This window comes from Toxorhynchites rutilus, chromosome 3, assembly GCF_029784135.1.
Source record: "Toxorhynchites rutilus septentrionalis strain SRP chromosome 3, ASM2978413v1, whole genome shotgun sequence".
NCBI classification, from domain to species: Eukaryota; Metazoa; Arthropoda; class Insecta; order Diptera; family Culicidae; genus Toxorhynchites; species Toxorhynchites rutilus.
In genome coordinates, this window is record NC_073746.1 from 224321207 (window position 1) to 224345039 (window position 23833).

At 36.3% G+C, this 23833-nt stretch overlaps 2 protein-coding genes across 9 annotated transcripts in view; both read left to right on the forward strand.

Annotated features, from left to right (window-relative positions):
* LOC129775722 (acetylcholinesterase) overlaps positions 1-10748 on the forward strand; it is a 208857-nt gene extending 198109 nt beyond the window's left edge. For all 8 annotated transcript variants that reach the window (XM_055780767.1, XM_055780766.1, XM_055780768.1 and 5 more), the window contains one exon: positions 7364-10748. In XM_055780767.1, the coding sequence (XP_055636742.1) occupies positions 7364-7482 (119 nt within the window). In that variant the 3' untranslated portion in view covers positions 7483-10748. The remainder of the gene's footprint in view (positions 1-7363) is intronic.
* A 10735-nt stretch (positions 10749-21483) lies between these two features.
* LOC129776903 (beta-catenin-like protein 1) lies at positions 21484-23614 on the forward strand. The gene is made up of 4 exons (XM_055782836.1): positions 21484-21613; positions 21674-22543; positions 22638-23144; positions 23201-23614. Exons 1-4 carry the CDS (start codon positions 21584-21586, stop codon positions 23474-23476), a joined length of 1683 nt encoding a protein of 560 aa, XP_055638811.1. The 5' UTR covers positions 21484-21583; the 3' UTR covers positions 23477-23614.
* The last annotated feature ends 219 nt before the right edge of the window (positions 23615-23833 follow it).

Below are 23833 nucleotides of genomic sequence, written 5' to 3' on the forward strand. Positions count from 1 at the left end.
TTATGTACGGCTCGTTGAATTCGTCGCACCAACAGATCGCCTGCCAGATGGAGTACTTCTTTGCAAATTTGTCACCTTCCGGAACTTCTTCAGAACATCCTGGTGCAACTAGCCGACGGAAAACTCCTGGCCGGGGATCTGCGTTTCTATGTAAGTCTCGTCGCCCATTACGATACATTTCGGCTGCACCAACCATTCGCGGTACCGCTTCCTGATGCGGGATTTGACCCCCGGATTCTATTTTTCGGTTCGGTTAGGCGCCTTCATTACCTTGAAAAGATGAATTCCGTTCCGCTTCATTGTCTGCTGGATAAACCAGACGAAATTGAAATTGCGCTTGAAGTAATCCCTCACCCTCCCTGCCTTCACCAGGTCGGTCGTCTTCGCTTTTCAGCCGCTGTGTCATCTGGGTCTCCTTGAATGATTACACCACACGCGACACAGTCGAATGGTCGATTTCCAACTGTGGGACTGACCTGGATTTCCACGACCGCTCCCATAATTTTTTGTTGAAGAACTTCTTGCATGATAGCCATCTCGATGAACACCTGACAGATTGTGACGAATTTTGCACATTACACTCTGAACTTGTTTTACCAAAAATTTCATGATTTTAACCCATGCAATAAAAAGTAATGCAAAAAAAAGTGTTGCATGTGTTGCATTTGTTTCGAGATTTTGCTAAAGCAGCTCAGTATTGAAAAGCCACGATAATTAGTATCAATGACCTAATGACAATGACTCTACATCTCATTAAGAAATTGGATCTTCATAATGTTTCACCAACACATCCGTTTCTCAGTTGCAGTTCTTCAACCTCGGGTGTCACCAATTCTCAGCAAGTCCAGCTACATCTAGTCCAACGAACCCGCTCGGTGGGCTCTCTTGGTCTCACTAGATTCGATACGAACACTCTCTGTGCGGAGCTGTTGTCTAGTATTCTAGTAACATGTTGCACTCATCGCGGTCATCCAGCTTTGACGACTTGCTGGATGCTGGATACTCCTTAACCATACACCGTTTTCTTGTACACCACTGTAGAACTCTGAGCACTTTGAAGCTCTGAACACTCGGCGTTCTAAAAAAACCAAGTGCTTGCGAAGACTCTTCGAGTATCGTCCATGCTTCGTGCAATTATTACATCATCGTCTTAATCGTCATCGTCTTATGGTACACTTCGTACGGAGTCGATATTTGTTAAACGTTAGGGATTTGTGGAGCTCGTTTTGTTGATTATTCCAAGGTAGATGGTTGTCTACCACTTCAAACTCGTCCGCCGTCGATTACAACGTTGCTAAAGAGAGTGATTCTATTACGATACATTTACCCTGGCATACATTTAGTCATTTATTTAGACGCATTAATCCTAAGCTCAATCAGGCCTGCTTCGCGTATCATTCGGATATATTAATCGAATACCGTCGCACGAGTTCTTCCGATTACACTCACGTCCTGTCCCGCATATTAAATCCCCTCTCTGCATAACACCTTCCAGTGTCACGTTGAAAAGCAAATAGAAGAGTCCATCGCCTTGTCAAAGTCCCTTGTGAGTTCCATGCGATTCCGACAAATCGTCAGATATACTCCACGGCACACCGTTCATCGTTGCCTGAATGAGGCGGCGGTGACACTGGATGCGTAAAAGTGGTCGTACAAATTGTATGCAATAATGAAAGTAAACAACCATATTGCGTTGTATTTACATTTAAATTTATTCATAAAACGTAAACAGGCTTCACATGAGTGCCCTAATGATCGAACCTTACAACTAATCTACAAATACTTCTTAAAACTAACTTGTTTGTAAACTAAATCAACAAGGAAAACGAGAAGATATGTTTCAGCAGAGTCTCGTATCACAAGATAATGTTTTCCTATGTTTCGTTATATAATAACTGGAACATATGACAACTTTGGTTGCACCCCTGCCTCATGTGTGCTAATGATAATCAACTTTTCTTGCATTATCACCTTGGTGAGTGACATATGATAATATAACATGGCCTTGAAGCATTTGTGATAATTTTGACAAATGAGGAAACTGTAAATATTCTCTTCTACTTAAACTTTGTTTTAAAAGTTTTGTCAGAAGGGCCGGTATTATTGATATTGTTTCAAATAAGTTGAAATCGTCACCCTGCAGCTGAAACACAAATTCAAAAAAGCTGAAAATCCTGCTATGTAAGGGACCCTTGGTGGTCAGCGAACTCCAGCGTGTAGAAGTATTTCGTCGTTTTTTCTCATTTAACTGAGCAAATAATCGAATGTTCAAAGAATTGCTTCGAAGGTTTTTGATAGCACTCATAACATATAGTAGAGACTGATGCAATCTAGGGCTCAGATTTTTTGCTACTAAATGCTATCTGTGAATCACGCAATGAATGGCCAGTATCTTACGCAGTTATAACTTTGAGTGAGCTGTAAAACTACGATGACGATGGTGCACCATCAGTCTCCATATTCTTCCATGGAATAGCTTTTTCGGTAAAAAAACGATCAATTCTCCTCTGGTATCAGTCTTCATATATGTAGCAAAAATCATTTCTTGGCACATATTTCATCTTTAATATATCGAAAATATCCTAACAACAGAGCTCTACATTGACTCGTACAGCTGGAGGGAAAATCTGTTGGTCCACACTCGACAAAAAAAAATAGAGGAACAGAGTGCGAAGTCGGACATTTAAAGTAATTTTGACATGCTGTAACTTCGTGAAAAATCAACGCATATCAATGAAATGTACATAATTTTGAAGCTACAACTTTATTAATAATAGAAGAATTAGTTAGTATTAGAATATTTTACGTACATATTTTTACCTTGGTGTGTGTAGGTGTAGTGAGCCATAATATCGGAATGAAATGAAAATTCGATTTTTCTCTGTTTTGTCAAAGATTTTCTGGGCTAACACAATTTTTTTTGCTAACCGATTAACATTATCAACCAGCTATTATTCGGTTCCTAGAATGTTCCTGTAGGACCTTTTCATACAGCGATATTTCAGTTTGAATGAAAAATTACCCCTCCGTCTTTGATAATTATTCAATAAACAATCATCGCACAAAAATCGAAAGGCAGTTTTGAAAACTTCAATAAATTCTGCACTAGAATAATTTGTTACTTTGACAAAAAAAATCTTCAAATTTTTTTCATCGATTTCAAAAAAGTGTCAAAAACAGGATTTTTAGAGTATTTCACAAAATCCACTGCAATTCTGCAATAATCGCAGTAAGTTCTAATGTTTGCTGGCAAAATTTTAGCCTAGTGTATTCCCTAAACGTCTGTGAACGTTTCATATTGAAACGTTCGGCCGTTTTTTCTAGCCGATTTTTTAAAGTTTGAAATAAAATAGAGGAGTATTTAATCGCAAATCGTACCAGAAGTACAAAATCCTGAGCGACTCTCAGAATGAACGATTCGTAACATTTTTCCCTCTTCGCGACCCATCTCAAGTTTCCTGAAATATTTTTTTTTTAAATTTGAATGCACAAAACGCTTGGTCATCTATGTGCATGGCGTACATTTTGTGCATTCTTTTTCAATCACTTTATTCTAGTTCACTTCATTTAGCTATGTAAATACCTTGTAATCTCTCTCCCATTCACAGTTTTCCAAATGGTCTTTTCCAAGGTTAGAGACGAATAAACTTCGAATCTTAAGGTGAAGGTGAAAGGAAGCTACAAATGGCTGCAATAATGGCGCGCAATTCTTTCATTTCCCTCCCTCACCCCTCGCCCGACAGGCGAATTCAATAATTTTGCGAAACATTGCGTAGAAAATTATCGTTTTCGCACACTTCCCATCAAGTTAAATCAACCAAACTTCAATCTATTACTCACAAGATATTAAATTTTCATTTGCCGTCGCAATGTCTAATAAAAAACGTTGGAAAACTCGAGCCAGTGCTCTGATATCTTCGTTTTTTTTAAATCGTCATTTTTCAATGTTCCGCAATGGTTTTGTTTGTATTGGTGAAAGTATCGTTATTTTTTCGACACTGGTGCCAGATAACATCATTAAAACAGATATAAATACCACTCAATAAAATGTTATTCCTGAATCATAGCGTTTCATGTCATGAAAATCAATAAAATAAAATTGTGTTGATATCAATACAGTTATTATTTTTACGTCTAATGGGTATCTAATGTACGTTTTCGCAACTTCAACATTGGGTAAGAAAATTGTATTGCAGAGCTCGGAACACAGCCACAGCTGCCTCTGCGGTCAAAAATATTAAATGCAATAGTATAACATTCGATCAAAATGCCACGGCAAACGAAGAGAAGGGTTAAGGCTCTCCAACATAAATATGTGAAAACAATACGATCAACGACGGAAAATATTAAGGAATTATCAACATCGAGTTACTGTGCGAAAGAATTTGTTAATACCAAAAGAGCCCCAATTAGCGTGTGTTATAAATTTGCTCATGTTAAGATCGCATACAATCAGAATTTCACTTCATATGCAAATACACCTTCTATATATATTTATATTTGCAATTGTTCATCGGAACACATCGTTCATACATTTAACTTCAGTATTGTTTCATTTCAATTGTCATTTTTTCAAATGTGTTCTAGGATTCGTGTCAGTGAAACGCCACACAGTTGTCCTTCTCTCGCAAACACTATTATCCCATGAAAAATACGTGCTTTTACCGGTACTACTAAAATGGCTCTTGAATTAAATTAGAAGTTGAGTTCATTATCCATTTAAGCTCCAACGTATTTCAGAACGCATATGAACTTGCAACCTAAGGGCAAGCTTGTTATAAAGTAAAATGTCAGGAGTATGTTTGAACATGAATTTGATGATCACGTATATGTTTAGAATACAGAGAGATGTTAAACATGCCTAAAGGACTCGTACGCTCAAACACATTATCTTGCACCCACCTGTTCACGTTTTTTTACTTGCCGAAATTTTTATGTTGTACTTTTTATACATTTTTATTTTCATCTTGCACACTCATCGTCTTGTTGAGTTTTTAAAACATACAGCAATAATATTTTCTACTAAGATATTAGTCATTTTCACGGTTGCCACATATACAGAATATTCTGTATTTTGCAGATTTTTCGCCAAATTTCAGATATAGAATTTGTATACGAGGTATGGCTATTAAATAACGAAACTAAATAACGCCCTAGAGGGGTGGAGGAAAAACGAATAGTGCGTTCGGTAGCTTGAGGTGTCTGCTATAAACGTACGAAAACACGTTTTTGTCATTATAGTAGTTTGCGAGCAACAGTGGTTTGAATGGAACGTGATTTGTAGTGCGCGTCGGAAATCATGTGTGACAAAAAATACGAACAACAACGCACCTGCCCATAACGCGCTGTCGGTGAAGCAATTTTTAACCGATAAGGACATTCCAGTGCTCGAACATGCCCTGTACTCGCCAGATCTAGCCCCATGCGACTTTTTTCTGTTCCCCAAGATCAAATCCGTGTTGAAAGGTAGGGTAACACGGGGTGATTTGTACCACCCCTTTATCTCAAAAATTACGGCACAACTTGGGTTTTCTATAATGTAATTTCCTTTTATTGTTGAACCGTATGTACCTATAGTAAAAAAAACTTTGGTAAAACTTCACAAGTAGAGGGAAACGGTAGCATAAATACAACAAGTACTTTGAGCGTCATGTGAGTCCGATCGTGGTTTTAAGGATTTTCCCGCTGATTAAACAAACTTTTCGTGTATTGTGCAGTAAAGTTCTGTTCGCCTACAGAAGAGGAACAATTTGATGTAGCGAAACTGTAAGTTTGATAACAATGAATGAAATTAATTGCATTTTAATTTTTGCGTGTTGTGTGGGGTGACATGGACACGTTTCTGTGGGGTGAATTGGTCCTATAGGTTTGAGACTTTTCTTTGGTTTAATTGATTCCAGATGCCGCTGAATTACAAGAAGAGGATGAACAGACAACGTTGGGAGAAGGAGGAGCTTAAAAGAGCAACGCAGGATTTCGGATTTTCTTTGACCAAGCATCAAAAGTGTTTGAAAATGCTCGAACAACAGTGAAAAGATTCATGCAGAATTCGAGATGGTCTCAATCCAACTTTTCTGGTCTGGAATCTGGCCAAGACACCTGGTATCGATCCCAAAACATTGTTACTGATTGTAACATTATTCCAAAATACTTTACATAAACATAAGTATGTTTTTTTCGATGAAACACACACTGGACCAAATCACCCCGCATCAAATTTTAATGTCCAAAAATCATCTCTTTTATTTTATGATATATTTGGTAGGTTGAAGCTTTATATAATGATTAAACATTATTTATTGAGAGAAAACAAGTGTAGCTCAGTATACAATGTAACATTTTTTATTTAGACCGTATTGGTTTGGAAATATTAGGCGATTTGCTTAGGTGGTCCAAATTCCCCCCTTTTCCCCTACCCGATTTCAGTCCGTAGAAGAGGCGAAGGAAAAAGCGACGAGGCTTTTGAACGCCAGAAACAAAAGAAGAGTTTCAGCACTGCTTAGAACAATGGATAAAACGTATGGAAAGGTGTGTGAGGAGCCAAGGGGAGTATATTGAGGGGGAGCATATCATTGTACCGTAATTTTTAAAATATATCCCTTTTTCGTAACCAGTCTCGTTATTTAATAGCCATACCTCGTATACAGAATTACAGATTTTCTGCAAAGATACAGAATTTTAAGATATTTTTTTTTCAAATTCAAATTTAAATGTTAAATTAACTTCATTTTCTCTGTCTACCATCTTACTAATAAACTTTGTATTTTTTTCGTTGAGTCATAAAGATATGTACCTTGATTTATAAAAATGTTGAACCATATGAAATGTCACCTCACTTCTCCATTACTACTAAAGATGTTTTTTGGGACACTTTTTGATAATTCCACATTCATCAGCGTGGTAGGGAGGAGTGTTAAGGATGAAATTGACGGAAAATTCAAGAAAAGCAATTTTCAACAACATGTATAAACATCATACAATTTATTATGAGAAAAATGACAAGGTGATTCACGTAACGACCCCAATGATTTAGAACAATCGGTTGCGTGGTATGGAAGAGTTTTGATATTCATGGGCACATTCCAATACCACGGTATGTAGATTTATACAAGGATAAAAAAGAAAAGAAGTCAACAAAGAAACTTCTCCAGCGATTCGCTGTCTAAATGACGTTCAGCTCGCAATCTCGTCTTTTGGGATCAATAATTGCAAAACGTCGTCCTTCAATCGTTCTCTTCGGCTTCAGAGATGACAGGAAGTCGCCTAAGGCCAAAATATAATTAGTTTTGGAATTTTCATCTTTTTATTATACAATTTAAATTATTGCTATTGTAGTGTTCGCTTTCATCTTTTTGTCTTTCAGCCAATCTACAAGTTACTCCAGCACCTAGCGTACCTTGCGAAACCAGTGCAAGCAGATCCTATCAACCCTTTCTATTTCTAGTTATAATTCTAGTCCTATTAGCCCAAATCGAGAAGTAATTTCTCTATTTTGTTATGCTTACAATATCAGTTAAGAGAAAGATGAACTAGAATGCATCAATACTACTACTATTAATGATAATAAAAGTAATGATAATTGAAATGAAAACAATAAGACCGTACTATTCAGATTTTCTCAGTAATTTATCGATTCGAGGCGAACGATTCCCTTTGTGACGATCGTATGGTTAAGTTTAATTATTTTTCAATGATATTATGTAAGCGACGGTGATAATTTACTACTCATGAAACTCACAAAAAACTTCCTGTTATGAATTGTGATGAAAGTTTCGCTTAAACCCTTTAACCCATAAAAGTTACTTAATTTTTAGAAAAGGGAATTTTTGAACAAATCTTACAGCTACTAGGAACAAGTGAAAACTAAAACCAGCTCAGTAATTTCAAAGAGAGATTGCTTTTAAAATCAAATATGAAGGAAATGTCTTTATAAATTTCAGATCAATATGAGAAAAATTCACGATACAATAAATCCGACACACCTAATTCTCGAAATCAATAAGTTACGTTATTGAATTTTGAACAAACTTTCTATTTGAGCCACATTAAGCCGTTGTTATACAAGACATATATAGAATGAACGGCGCGAAACGATGATGAAATGGAATTGTAGAAGACATTTGCAACACACATTAGGCAACAATAGTCAATGTTAGATTACCTTAACCTAGAGCATTAAAATTCAGAATGCGGATAACACCTTCAAAATAATCGAAACAAGATAAAACTGAAAACATATCATTATATTATGCAACTTCGTTGTATGCTATTGACAGAAAAGAAGAAAAACAAATGAAATCACCCAAGTGTAGTTAAATATTTCTATACAATTTATGGTGGCCAATTTTAATACGATAAAAAAATGCTAGTTGGGAGAAACAAAACAACTAAAAAAGGTAAATGAAATGAATAAAGGGAAACCTCTGTGTACCCAATTTCTTTAGCTGCGAGAAAGAAGTTTGAAAAATCTTCTATACAATATTAAGACTAAGAGTATAGTAGAAACACATTAGAATACAAAAGAAAAAAATAACAAAACGCTATAAAAAATATAATATAAATGAAACAAATGCGACTGTGTTTAGGCTGCGACGTTTGGATGTTGAATTTCTTTACTAGTTGCACTCATTCTCTCAAAACACTAGAAGATTGTAGTGTATCATTGAAGTGTATCATTTTATTTCTAAAATATTAAGCTTTACCCAACAAAAAAAGTATTGTGATTATTTCATATGCAAAGATGTCATGAAATTTAATATTTATCAAAATTTATCTCACCGAAAGTTTGCTAGCTTGATAAAAGCTATCTTCTGAAATTATGAATTTGTTCACTGTTTCTTCTATATTAACAACTCTATTACACAACAGAAACACGCTGAAATTTAGTTTTGGTAAAAACCTAAACTTCAAATTTATGGTCCACTTCAATGTAATTACAGTGAGTCAATAATGAGTTAGGGAAGTATGATTAGGTTACTGCCGCCTCAGTTCTTAATTCGGCTATTATATCTACGTCTCACAGTATTCATTTCGTCATTTTGAAATTAAAACCGAAAAGGCAGCGGCAGCGGTGATCACAAACTTCTGCGTTAGTTACATACGTACATACGTTACATACGCGTCTTGATATTCTAGTCCCCTAAAACTCAAATTAAATCAGTATTCTATGTTCATATTATCATATAATTTTGTTTTTCATTTTGTGTCGGGCAACTTTCGGTGAATACGGACCAATTTTTGAACAATATAAGCTAAACCTGTGAATGATCTGTGAGCTATTCGTATGTTTAATCAATATACAATTGTATTACTTGAAAAAGCAATGCTGCTATTTATCGCTTCTCAGTTCTTGGGAATCTCATTCGGCCTCTGATAATATAAACTGAAACAGACCATCCAGTTATGTTGCCATTTGTTCGCTTATGATCTTGCAGGTGTATGTTTCTAAGAGATAGAAAGAGAGATAGTCAAATAATTTTTTTTGTGAGCAAAACCACGGAAAAGCAGTGAGTACAAAAATTACAAAGCAAACAGTGTTAGTTTCAACTCAAAGTAGAAAAAAATTGGCGTCCCAGTAAATTGAATTTACCACACAAGTTACAAGAATAAGAGTTGGTTTAAGAGCAACTGAAATGAGAGACGGAATATATTACCATTTGTTTTCGTAATTTCCAAGGTTAAGATTTATAGCACCCAAAACAATTTATCAAACAAATTAAACATCTCTTTAATACAACGGAATCAACGATTGCTAAAATAACCAATAAAAAAACAGCTATAATTTAAGTTGAACATAAGCCGATGAAAATCGTTTAACGTAAGTAATGGACAAAATTAAAATAAAAACTAGTTCAGATAAGTAATATAAGTGAAGAGAAAGGAGATTGGAATAAAAATGTTCATAACACATATCATTTAATCTTAGAATGTATAATCATTTTAGGAAACAAATATTTTAATTAAAAATATCTAACATAAATAGCGGAGATGTAAAATTAAACGGAACGCCACGTGAGTAAAAAGAGCAGGAATACGCTTCTTCAAATTGATATTATTGTTTACTTTTGCACATTAAAAGAGACTATGTATTTATATGTTAACTTTCATTGCCTTGGTGCAAGTGATAATTTAGAAGGTATAATATTTTCAAACATCAGAAATCCATTTCTTAAATATATGTCAACCTGTTTATGAGCACATGTTCACTGATGAAACATAGCATAACAACAAGTTTTGGTACGCCTACCAATATTATAGTTCACCGCTCACTTTCCAATAAAATGCTTTCAGAATCCTACTCAGAAGATCCCACACGTAGCTTCTTTTGACTAAAGTGGCATAAACTATATCTGGCCTAACGATATCAAACATCAGACCTGCACACAAATATTACTCTTATTAATGCTTTCATTAAGTAGAGCGATGAATTTTATTGAATAAAAAAATATTATCAACTCTCCAACTCTCCGAAGTCAAGAAAACAATTAAAGCAGCATTTAATTAAGCCCATGAATATTACAATGTACGAACTATTTATGGGATAATAACAAATAGTTTTACTAAATTAAAGCAAATAGTTTATTTTTGTTACCAATTTCTTCTTATACAAAACAAATGAAGTTTCTGCTATATTCATTATTTATTATAATAGATTTATAATGATTATACATATTAGATCTCTAATTGAATACTAAAATAAGTATGAGAAGTAAATTTTAAGAAATGGCAAATACTAATTGAACTAAAATGTATTTGAATTAATTGAAAATAATTGACATTTGAATAACAAAACTAAAATGAAAGAAATATAAAATATATAATGCTTTGTTAAATGTAAATGTTGTGTATAGGAAATAAAATACACAATTTTAAAAATATATTTGAGTGTATCAGTTTTTTATGTCACTCCCGATGGGGTGTCGATGATGGTGTCGACAAACAAAATGTTTCCCTTTGACGTTATAAGCAGTGTTAGGTTCTACAAGAACTGCCAATGCATCCAGAAAAAATCATTGTTTGGTGCGACTGTTGCCACGATACTATAATTAGAGCTTGATGATCACGGGTTTTTCTGCTCGAAGTGCTAGCATCGGATCTTCCTTTTTTGTGGATTCAACAAAACGGAATAACTTGCCACGCAGCGTTTGAAACTACACCAAATCTCATGTTTTGTCATCCCGATTTATTATATAAAATGAGCCTCAAAATAACAGAAAATGTCATGACTCTCAAATACTGGTGATATATATGGTACAGCAATATAAGATTAATACGAGCGAGTGAAACAAGAGACGCGTTGCAAATAAGCACGCATTACTTTGCCACATATTTACACTAGAGTGCCAATGAAAATGGCCGTCTCGAATTTTCAAAGCGAACTTGATTAAAAATGTTGGATCCCACAAAACACTAGCCTATGCAAAATATCATTCTGATTTCCGTTCTGGCCGGGGGATTTTTCTTCAAAGATATTTCCGACTTGCACTGTGGTCACGCTTATTCTAGAGCTTGCCCCTCGGAATACATTCAAGGCGTGTTATTTGGCTTAAGAAATTTCAACTATGTATTAATTAGAGGCGAATGAACTGAAAAGTTTAAACCCTCTTAAAGCCAAAAAGAAGAAGAAGAACTATGTATTAACAAATGACGTTAGTTAAATGCATACGTTAAGACGGCAAAAGTTCCACAGGGAACGTGAACGCCATTTAAGAAGAAGACCCGTTACCTTTCGGTGCAGCTCTTGTTTCGCAAATGGGCGCCACAGCTTATAGAAAAGCCGGAGGTCAGAGGTTATCAATCGGTTAAGCTCTTCCAACCGCCTATAAATTCAGTAGAAGCTAATACTGTGTAAACTGGGCATTAGAGCTCTTTTAACACGTTCGTCGCCCAAAGCGACTTTTCTGAGTTTCTTGCGGAGCCCAACTTGCGGATAAATGATTAAATGAAGATCAAACTTATTATATATACAAAAAAATAATAATTTCTCATCAACACAAGATAAATCATAACACAACAACTCATTAACATAATTCATACATAATTAAAAATAAGGTTTGATTACTGAAATGCTCATAAATGCTCTAAAAATCTCAGGAGGTTCATCGCAAGATATGTTATATAGTGTAATAATTTTTTAATTTTAATTTCTCTTCTGGGCTGTTTCCTTTACAAGAACTTGAAACTCGGGATTCGATTTCAAAATATCAACAACAAACATTACATTGTAATAGAAAATCATTATCAGAAAAAAAACTGTTTTTGCAGAAAGCTTGATACCCCATCAAAGGATATTCATTCTAAACAAAAAATTTAATCATCGTTCATTATTTTAAAGTAAAAATGTTCATTTGTCGCTTAAATGTAGGGGAACCGCGGGTAATACGGACATGGGGGTAATACTGGTTGATTGGTATAGTTACACTTTGAATTTCAAATTTCTGTTAATTAGAACACCTTCTACATGTTGTTCTATAATATTTGAGCCACCCTATGGCAAGGAATACTGATCAAAAGTGGAAAAGGGAAACAAAAACTGAAAATCATACTAGATACCGCGTGAGGATCTTTTTTTAGCTGCTTCGATATTAAGCATTTAGAGCGGTTTAATATTAAAATTCATTTCGCTGATGGTTATATTTCGGTTTGTGAGTTAACAGAGAAGCGATATTAGGTATGTAAGGAAAAGTTAATTCATTTTTGAGTGGAAAATTTAAATTATTGAAATAATGGTACTGGTGGGGTTAAATGGACAGTTGTCAGTGGGAGTGAGATAGAGATTGAAATGTGAAAAGTCTGTTTAATCTATTCCTAAGGAATGATCTGCATCTATAAACGGAAATCAAATCGCCAAATGTAGACTGTTTGGAAGCTGGCTGGACCCAAAGGCAAAATAGTTGACGATCTGTCAGTTTATACTGCTGAAAAGCACGTGGTGGATTAATTCGATTTTTTCATCATTTAACGGACATTCGTGATGAGTTCAGACCTTGATTGAATAAAATTATTCCTCTCGCGATCGATAAACCACTACGCTTTATATATTACAAAACTGTCCATATTAGCCCCACTATATGTCCATATTAACCGCATCGAAAAAATGTTGTACTTTTCGGTCTGTTTTATTTTCAGTAAAAAACATTGAAAAATACTTTTTTATAAAATATTTGGCCTATTATGTAGAAAAACAGTATATTTAATCGCAAGAAACTGCATCGAATTTTTGGGAAACACGAGTTTCCAAAAATATAATTGAAGTTCTTCTTAACATGTCCGTTTTACCCCCACTTCCCCTATTTCTTTATTTGCTTCATGTACACATGCAGTTTCTCCCCGTTTCTTATTCACAACCATAAAGCCGAATATCCGGCTATCCGGCCTCGAAGCTTGCCGGATATCCGATATCCGGTATCCGGCCAAACTGCTATCCGTTTCATCACTAGTTTTTAGACAACTTTTACATGATCTAGCAATATTTTATTTAATTTGAAGATGAATTGACAACAATAACACATCCCAAAGTCATATTATATGGGTTTCGCAAAAAGCTGTAGTATAAATCATCCGCACTATAAATTAATAAAAATTATAGTATAAACATTAGCTGACCCGACAAACGTTGTTCTGCCATTTAAATTTCTTCTAGAGAATATTTGAATGTTGTAACAATCTACGAAATTAATCGAATGTGATCGATAAAAATAACGAATGAAACTATTTCAACAGAAGTTTGTATGATGTTTCATAATGCAATGTATTTCATGAAAATGAAAATGAACTGATATGTTTGATCTCTCAAAAGTTAAATGTGAAGAGAAAAATAGTAATAGATTTTTGTCGTAAAGTTGACAAATGAAATAAAGAAAGTCAATATTCATATCGTTCAAATGCTATCTCGTTGGAGGAAAATACGCGCTCCTTTTTTCAATATGCATGGCTAAATTTATAACTACACGGTCTTGTTCATTTTCATTGGGAAAACAACGATACGCGATGGAGCTGATGTATCGTTCTTATTTGGAAATGCATTACTTCGTTGTTGTCATTCAATCGAGGAGTATCCTCAGCGGTATTCTAATTTAGAATCATAGCCATAATGCCACTTCCTTTACCCAGGGACTTGCAAATGTATCAATTTCTCTTTGCTCAGCTGAGGCGAATATGGTACTACTCAACGATTTTCAATTTCAATATCTGCGTTGTTGATATTTGTGGATTACATTCTCAATATTTATTCGTTGATATTTTAGATATTTGCCTACGCTTGCGATCGTGAAACTTTGCACATATTCCAACTACCATGCAAGGCGATAAAGATTTCGAATCACCGCATGGACCATACACCATTATTGTGGTAACAGTATCGAACAGTTATTCATATCCCGGAATCCGATTGGTTTGAAACTCGATCGAATGTCGAATGTCTTCTGACTTACATTGTGGTCACACACATTCTAGAGCTTGCCACTCAGAATACATTTAAGGCGTGTTGTTTGGTATAGAAATCTCAATTAAGTACTACTAAAAATGATATTGAAGAAGAACATGGAGAGAGTCGTATGAACGATGTGCGTTAACGGTGTATTCCAGATTATTGTTTTTTCTTCGAATCACAATTTCTCGTGTCATTATGCAGACACCTTCTATGATTTTAGTAACGCTTGCACACTGAATCTAGACACGTGCTCTTCCGCAGATTTTTATCAGAATTGATGACAATAACGTGATTGTCATTCTGTAAACCGAGAAAGTATTTCGTTGTGCTCATTCAAAAATACTCCCAGCTCGCCGGCGATACGCCTGGCTTCAGACGAAGTGAGGTTACTTGCGATTGTGTGGATGAAAATTCGATGTAGCGAGCCATTTGTCATTGAACAACATAGATGATTTCGTTCTGTTTGAAAAACGAACGACGGTTAAATTATTTGAATATTGTTTATACAAAAATACTAAAATCTCGATTAAAAATAGGGTATGGGGGTTTAAATTTGTGGTTATATGTAGTGTTCGAGGCCAAATTTATAAAAAAAAATATCCAGATTGTTTTTTCTCCATAGGGCCAACCTAATTGGTATTAAATATATACAGTAATTTACATTTAATGCGACATTTTTTTAATTGGACATACCTGTAATGCGACACGTTTAATTGGACATGTTTACATCTCATTGGACAGAGGTAAATCCGCACTGACAGTGGTTAGTGTCGACGTCTGGTGACAACTTTCAATTTCAGTCAAAACTCGTGAGTGTAATCTATATCAGATTAGAAGGCACGAAGCCAGTTTTAAAATAATAAAATTTGAATGAAAATTTCTACATCATGTTAATTAATTACTTGAAACATGTATTTTTGACTCTTATTTAATCATTTGTCTATATATTTCTGATATTGTGACTGAAGCCTTTCATTATATATAATATAAAATTGTTTTCAAACACGATTTTCGTATGAGATTTTTTTACCACTTGTGAAAAAGGGTATTTCATTTAAAAAGAATACTAATTTGATACGAATAAGTTAATTTTTGAAAAGGTAATCATGCCGCCTGAAAATTAATTACTATCTTTGACGCTCCCGAAATCATGAAACGAAGCTCAGTGCCGTCATCGCGAATATCAACAAACAAAGCACAAACGAAAAACAGAATGTGAAAAACAAGTTAGAACCAGAAAAGAAAAACATCAATATGGACTAAGAATAACATTTTGATAAATCGTGGTGAGAGTGTTCTACAAGTGGCTGACGAAACGGGCCTTTCACGGTCGACAGTTTACGAAATCGAGAAGCAAGAAATAGCATTGTGGTATTGCAAGACGTTGGTCAATTAAACTATCCACTGATTTCGAGATAATAATGGGAAATATAAAGGTGGAGGAACCAGATGCCGAAATCGAGTGGAGGTGATCTGGCGTAGTGGTAACATCCATGCCTCTCACGCTAAAGGTCACGAGTTCAATTCTCACTCCCGACATTCTTCCAAAAATGGAATTTATAGTTACGAACCAACCAAATGAGTTGAAAGTCACTATAATACAGATAAAAAAAATGCAGAAATCGACACAACTATCGTTAAGGAAGGATACGATGTGAAACTTAAAAATACGAATGCAATCGCTCAACCCATGGCACCGAAGAATTTAACCAAGAACATTCATAAACTTATCAAAAAAGGTTTAGATGGATATTTTAATGTTATTTTCGCATGTTCTTATCTATATTAATTAATTGCAGCCTCAAAACACGAATCTTATTTACGATATGGATTAAAGAATGTTCAAGTGCGTCCGCGGAATAATGAAACAGGGTAAGCAATGTGTGTATTGTGTGTTGAAATGGAGGTTGCAATTTACAAAAAAAAAAGTCTAATAAAGTCGAATATCTAATCGGAAGTCTCTAATTCGCATCTCAATTTTTACGGGATTGTTATTTTCGTTGCAGAAATCCCATATTGCTATAAGCCGAGTCAGAAAGACTTAGGAGCAGCAGTGGGTGTGAAACGAGGCACAGTCGCAATGCTAATCCGAGAGCAGCCAGATAAACTAAACAGAACAGTTCGATAAACTAAAAGCGAAAAATCAATGCCGTCAACACGAATATACCATTGTGCGAGATTTCACAACACGATAAATTTTTAGGAGTGTTTTCAACCATTTTCCAATCAAAACAATTTATGGTGATACGATCAATCATTTTGTATTTTTGTTATCATGCCATATACTTAATAACATCTCACTATTGTTATTCGTCAAGAAGGCGAATGATTTCATTTCCATATTCGTTTTTCCATTTTCCGACTTCCACTAATTTATGGTCATCACCAACAGCAATAAGAACATTTTTAAGTACATCCATGATGCTGATAGCCTTCTTATAATCATTGCGTTTTTCGTATTGACTGCTCCATACCATAGTACATATAACCCGAAGTACTAAGATCACCCTCAGCACTTTCTTTAGCATCGCAATCTTGCTCTTCATGGATGGCCTCAAAAAGTCACCACCAGAGGCAATATACTGGACCAATTAACCCTCGGTATATAAAGGGTGTGTCACATCAAATTGCATCACGGAAAAAACGCTGTAGAAATTCGCCCAGTAGACCGATCCTTTTGAAAATTTTAGACAGTAAAATAAAAACTATTAAACAACTTTTGGCATTTTCTTTTTACTCATACTTCGAGCCCAAGCCCGAATGCTCGCACCTTCCTCTTTACCCCGTCCATAAGGTTCTGTACAACGTCAGGTTGTAGTTTTTTTAACATAAATCCATTTTCTCTTGAAGTCCGCCTCCGATTTGACAACTTTTGGGTTCTTCCGGAGGGCTTGCTTCATAATCGCCCAATATTTCTCTATTGGGCGAAGCTCCGGAGCGTTGGGCGGGTTCATTTCCTTTGGCACGAAGGTGACCCCGTTGGCTTCGTACCACTCCAACACGTCCTTTGAATAGTGGCACGAAGCGAGATCCGGCCAGAAGATGGTCGGGCCGTCGTGCTGCTTCAATAGTGGTAGTGAGCGCTTCTGTAGGCACTCCTTAAGGTAAACCTGCCCGTTTACCGTGCCGGTCATCACGAAGGGGGCGCTCCGCTTTCCGCAAGAGCAGATCGCTTGCCACACCATGTACTTTTTGGCAAACTTGGATAGTTTCTGCTTGCGAATCTCCTCCGGAACGCTGAATTTGTCCTCTGCGGAGAAGAACAACAGGCCCGGCAGCTGACGAAAGTCCGCTTTGACGTAGGTTTCGTCGTCCATTACCAGGCAATGCGGCTTCGTCAGCATTTCGGTGTACAGCTTCCGGGCTCGCGTCTTCCCCACCATGTTTTGCCTTTCGTCGCGGTTAGGAGCCTTCTGAACCTTGTATGTACGCATGCCCTCCCGCTGCTTGGTCCGCTGGACGAATGAACTTGACAAATTCAGCTTATTGGCGACATCCCGGACCGAACTTCTCGGATCACGTCTAAACTGCTTAACTACGCACTTGTGATCTTTTTCACTGACGGAGCATCCATTTTTGCCGTTCTTCACCTTCCGGTCGATGGTTAGGTTCTCGAAGTATCGTTTTAGTACTCTGCTGACCGTGGATTGGACGATTCCCAGCATCTTACCGATGTGACAACTCCGGATTCTCGAAATGAGTGCACAGGATTAATTCACGACGCTCTTTTTCGTTCGATGACATTTTTCCAAATTTACGAAAAATTGACAGTGAAGCATCTATACACTCTTATCTGATTATAAGCGAAAGCTGAAGATATAATTCCTAAAAATAGAATTTCTACAGCGTTTTTTCCGTGATGCAATTTGATGTGACACACCCTTTATTTGCGCTACATCTATGTTGTCTAAGTTGCTTAGTCATTTTTGAACTTCTTCTTCGGTCAGTACGTAGTTTGGATCAACGAGGAGTAGTCGTAGCAGTAGTAGTAGTAGTGCAATTTAGAAAGCAACACGCGGGGTCACTTGTTGGTGATGAAATTGTGAAATCGTTGAACGAGTTATAGTTTTGATCTTGACTGACACTTAAGAGATTGCGCCGACAATTAGCAATCGTTTCTGGAGTTACAGTGGCCCACGCATCAGTCGCTAGTTGAATAGCGTCATAAAGGCTAAATTATTTGATAATTTCTGTAACTGGACGATCGCTGTCAGTTTCTAGCAGAACACGGCGCAGAAAATTCGATTTGTAGATAACTAAAAAATAAAAATAATATTCATTACATAATTACCCTTAAAAGCATTGATGATTCCTTGATCGATAGGCTGCAGAATACTTGTCACATTTGGAGGAAGGAAGATCACCTGGATTTCCGCGTCATTCACTTGAAACTTATCTTTACTGTAATGTGCGGTGCAATTATCTAGAATTAGAAGCGTTTTAGTCGGTCTATTCTGTGCAGCTGCCTTCCGTCTGATTTCAGGAACGAAAACAAAGTAGAACCAATCAGTAAACGTCGTTCTAGTTCGCCATGTTTTCTTATTTGAAAAATAGTGTATCCCATCAGGCACGCCTTGCGTTTTAAAGCATCTAGAATTTAATGCGCGGCCAAGCACTTGAAATGGTAATTTGTGGCTACTACTTGCATTGTCAGTCGCAAGGTGTAATTGTCAGTCGCACCTTCAACGACTTGCGTCCGGGTGCAGTTTTTTCGCTAGAACTAACCATTGACTTTGTAGACAAGGCCTTTACAACTAATGCCGTCTCATCAGCGTTATATATCATCTGCACTATAATATCCGTCAATTTATTCTTAAACTGTTCAACCGCAGCAATATCCGCGTGAAGTTTCTCTCCCGAGACAGTTAACGTTCTGATCCCGTTTCTAGCTTTGAAGCTACGTAACCAACCATAACTTGCACTGAGTCGACAATTGGTCGTGCACGATGTTTCGTGGAGAAGCTTGCATTTTTCACTTAAGAGTGCATCTGATATCGGTATGACGTATGGTATGGTATTGTATGTTATGGTTTCTGACGTTTTCCGTAGAACCACAATAAGACGGCTTCATTTAGCAATACATGCGTCGGAAATCTTATTGGTCAACGTCTTGCAATGCCACAATGCTATTTCTTGCTTCTTGATTCCGTAAACCGTCGACCGTGGAAGGCTCGTTCCGTCAGCCACTTGTAGAACAGTCTTACCACAATTTAGCAGGTCCAAGACTATGTTTTTATCTTTGATGGTGAGGGCATTATACTTTCGTCTCTTGTATTTCACTGGACGGTAATTTTGATCGGGCTTGCTGTTAGCTTCGCCCCAGCAAACATTAAATCGTATAATTTTGCATGTGCTAAGTCTTACAAGAAATCAGAATAAATCATAATCGCATATAATATCAATCAAAGTATGTATCGTGTATATTTGAAATCGCATAAAATGTAAAAACTCGATTTTATATATCATTATCAAATTAATTTCGGTATAATACACATCAGTTTTATGATGTACATTGTCATAAAATATATTTAATCCGCATCATATGCGTATATTACGCTGATGCAGTTTGTGTGTCGTATAAGCGTATAATTTAAATCGATTCAGTACTGTAGTAAATCGTGTTGCATGCTGAAGAAAATCATGAAACAGTAAATCATATTAGATCCTAATAAAGAACATATTACATCATATTGAAATGTCAATGAAATGCTGATGCACTCGAAAGTTTTAACCGCTGTTGAAATAATCTTCAGATAGCCGCGCGAGATAGCTGGTGGATGATAATCCAGACGACCGGAGTTCGAACCCACATCGGAGTTTTCACCAAACATCAATCTGTGCCATTTTAAACATTCATATTCCACTCCCAACACAAGTCAATCATACAATTATTATTTCTACGAACATAAATACTCATATATAAAAATGGCGATTCGTGAGGCTATAATAAACATTTCACGAAACTATTTTGCGCCATTTGTTTTTTTTCTATGTCTGTAATAAATCGTATATGAGTATGACAAAAGTCGTATTTGGTGCTTTGACAATTCATGAATATATTCATATTAGATCGCAATTCAATTTCAACATAATCGCTATTATAGCCGATCAAAGTTGCATATTCATCCAAACAAATTCGGTAAGCTTTTGCCATGTATGTATCTAGCCTCCACTTTTGCATGCGTATGCCAGTAAGGCGCATTATATGCCAACCAAATTTTAGGGCATATGATGTTATATATACGCTTGTTATGCGATTTAATGTTTGCTGGGGGGGGGGGTCTGACGGTGATTTGTTCTAATGAATGAATGTTGGCCGGTAGTAGATCTTCTAAATGTTCATCTAAATATTCTGCTTGCATGTATCCTTCACCAATGTCTACAAAAGTTGAGTCCATTTTGCTGTTTTTCTTTTCTGGTTCTAACCTGTTTTTCACATTTTGTTTTTCGTAATTCGCGTTGACGGCACAGAGCTTCGTTTCATGATTTCGGGAGCGTCAAGGATTGCAATTAATTTTCAGGCGGAATGAACACGTATCCAAAATTAAAATAATGAATAAAAATTAACTTATCCGTATCGAATTAGCATTCTATTTAAATAAAATACACTTTTTTTTACAGGTGGTGAAAATATCTCATACGAAAATTATGTTTGAAGACAATTTCATAATATATATAATGAAAAGTTTCAGTCAAAATATTAGAAATGTATAGACAAACGGTTAAATAAGAGTCAAAAATATGTGTTTCAAGTAATTAAATAACATGATGTAGAAATTTTCATTCCAATTTTAACATTTTAAGACTGGATTCGGGCCTTCTAATCTGAGAGAGATTATACTATCTAGTTCGGGACCTGAATTGAAAGTCGTAACCAGAAGTCGACACTGACCACTGTCAGCGCGAATGTCCAACTACAGGTCACAATCTCCTCTAATGCGACACTGAGTGATGCTACGGCATGTCGCATTAAATGTAAATTACTGTATTAATGTGATTGCAAAAAGTCTGTAACAAAAATTAAATGTCGGTAAACCTTTCACACGTGTCTGTAAATCTGGCATCGCTGCGTCAAATAGCAGGTTGAAAACAAAACATTGTTCCTCGATTTCATTCATTCGGTTGATTTTGTAAAAACCACTATATATAATAATGGATGTAGGAGAACTGTTATCATTCAAGGTTTTTAAATATTTGTATCATCCAAATAAAAAAAAAATCATTAATATTTACCGTTTATAGCCGGAGCAAACTCCAAAGCGTCCATCGGACTTCGATAACGATGAAGAAGATTCTCCAGAGTGGTCAGATAATACAACCACGGAACCACCCACAAAAGTGAGAAAAGAGCAACGGCTGTCGAACGTAAAGGCCAAAACTCAGGAACCCCAAATAAGTGAGAAGGAAAGGTTGGACATTCTTAGGTTCGTCGAATCGGAAGAGGCGGAAGGCGAAATCCTGGACGATGCCGGTTTAAAGAAAATTTTATTGCTGTTTGAGAAACGTATACTCAAAAACCAGGAAATGCGTATTAAATTCCCGGACAACCCTGAGAAGTTCATGGAAAGTGAAATTGAACTCAATGACATCATTCAAGAGCTGCATGCAGTGGCAACAGTGCCTGATCTATATCCACTGTTAGTGGAGCTAAACGGCGTTTCGAGTTTATTGGAGCTATTGCCGCATCAGAATACAGACATCAGCGTAGCAGTAGTAGATTTAATTCAGGAACTAGTGGATGTTGACATACTCCACGAAAGTTTGGAAGGTGCCGAAACGTTAATAGACGCACTGCGGAACCAGCAAGCTGCCGGGCTTCTGGTTCAAAATCTTGAAAGGCTAGATGAAACAGTTAAGGAGGAAGCGGATGGTGTTCACAATACTTTGGCGATTTTCGAAAATTTGATGGAAATAAATTCCGATATTGCTAAGGAATTAGCTGAACAAGGGTTGCTCCAGTGGATCCTTAAGCGTTTACGGGCTAAAATGCCATTCGATGTGAACAAGTTGTACGCCAGTGAAATTCTATCGATTTTGCTGCAAGATACGAATGAAAACCGGCTTTTACTTGGTAATCTGGACGGAATTGATGTGCTTCTGCAGCAATTGGCTGTAAGTAATATTCTGCAAAATGCAGTAGTTCCTACATCCCTATAATTGCTATAATAATGAGAGTACCGAAAAATCCAACATGATTTTTTTTTAGGTTTACAAACGCCACGATCCATCCTCTACCGAAGAACAGGAATTCATGGAAAATCTTTTCAACAGTCTCTGTTCAGCTCTGATGGCAGCCGAAAATCGTGAAAAGTTTCTTAAAGGCGAAGGATTGCAGCTGATGAATCTGATGCTGCGCGAAAAAAAACTTTCCAGAAATGGGTCACTTAAAGTACTCGATCATGCGATGTCTGGTCAAGACGGGCGAGACAATTGTAACAAGTTTGTAGATATTTTGGGCTTACGAACCATATTTCCACTGTTCATGAAAACCCCAAAACGTAACAAAAAGCGTTTGTTAAGCACCGAGGAACACGAAGAACACGTTGTATCTATTGTTGCAAGTATGCTTAGGAACTGTAAAGGAGCGCAAAGACAAAGGCTACTCACCAAATTCACTGAAAACGATTTTGAGAAGGTCGAACGACTAATGGAACTTCATTTCAAATATTTAGAGAAAGTGGAGCTCGTGGATCGAGACATTGATCAACAAATGGTATAAATTTTCATTTTACCCACAATAACAATTATTCATCTCTGAATGTTTCGCAGAATGGCGGCGAAGAAGAAGACGAAGATGCGACTTATTTGAAGAGACTCTCGGGTGGGTTATTCACATTACAGTTGATTGACTATATTGTTCTGGAAATAAGCTCAACGGATGTAGTTAAGCAACGTATATTGCAAATATTGAACCTTCGAAATGCTTCTATGAAAACAATTCGACATGTGATGCGTGAATACGCTGGTAATTTGGGAGATGCTGGCGACTCGGATTGGCGAGAACAAGAACAGGCGCATATTATCCAACTAGTAGATCGATTCTAATCAAAGGTTCGCTTTTGCAATGAATAGACAAACAAGTTGTATATTTCAGAATTGTAAAAATACTAGACATAACAACCGTCTGTCTGGCCGTAGGGGTTCAAATATACCCAAAAACATATAAACTGGAGTTTTCTATTTTTTGATAACTAAATAAAACAATATAATGATGTAGCAAAGTTTACAGCCTCTTAAAAACGAACTGAACTGAACTAATCTGATAGATGTAATTTGCCTTATAAGCACGAATGTTGCCACCAGATGTCGACACTGTACTTCTGTCATTACGGTTTGAACCCGAGATCGCAAACGGGTCGTACCGTTCGCAAACGGTTGGAATAAATCAAAAGAATGAACAAA

What these genes read in the sequence shown, in the direction of transcription:
- LOC129776903 (XM_055782836.1), top strand. Translation starts at nt 21,584, where the DNA reads ATGGATGTAGGAGAACTGTTATCATTCAAG. An exon ending in GAGAACTGTTATCATTCAAG is followed by an intron (nt 21,614 to 21,673) that starts GTTTTTAAATAT and finishes TACCGTTTATAG; the next exon opens with CCGGAGCAAACTCCAAAGCG. An exon ending in TGCTTCTGCAGCAATTGGCT is followed by an intron (nt 22,544 to 22,637) that starts GTAAGTAATATT and finishes ATTTTTTTTTAG; the next exon opens with GTTTACAAACGCCACGATCC.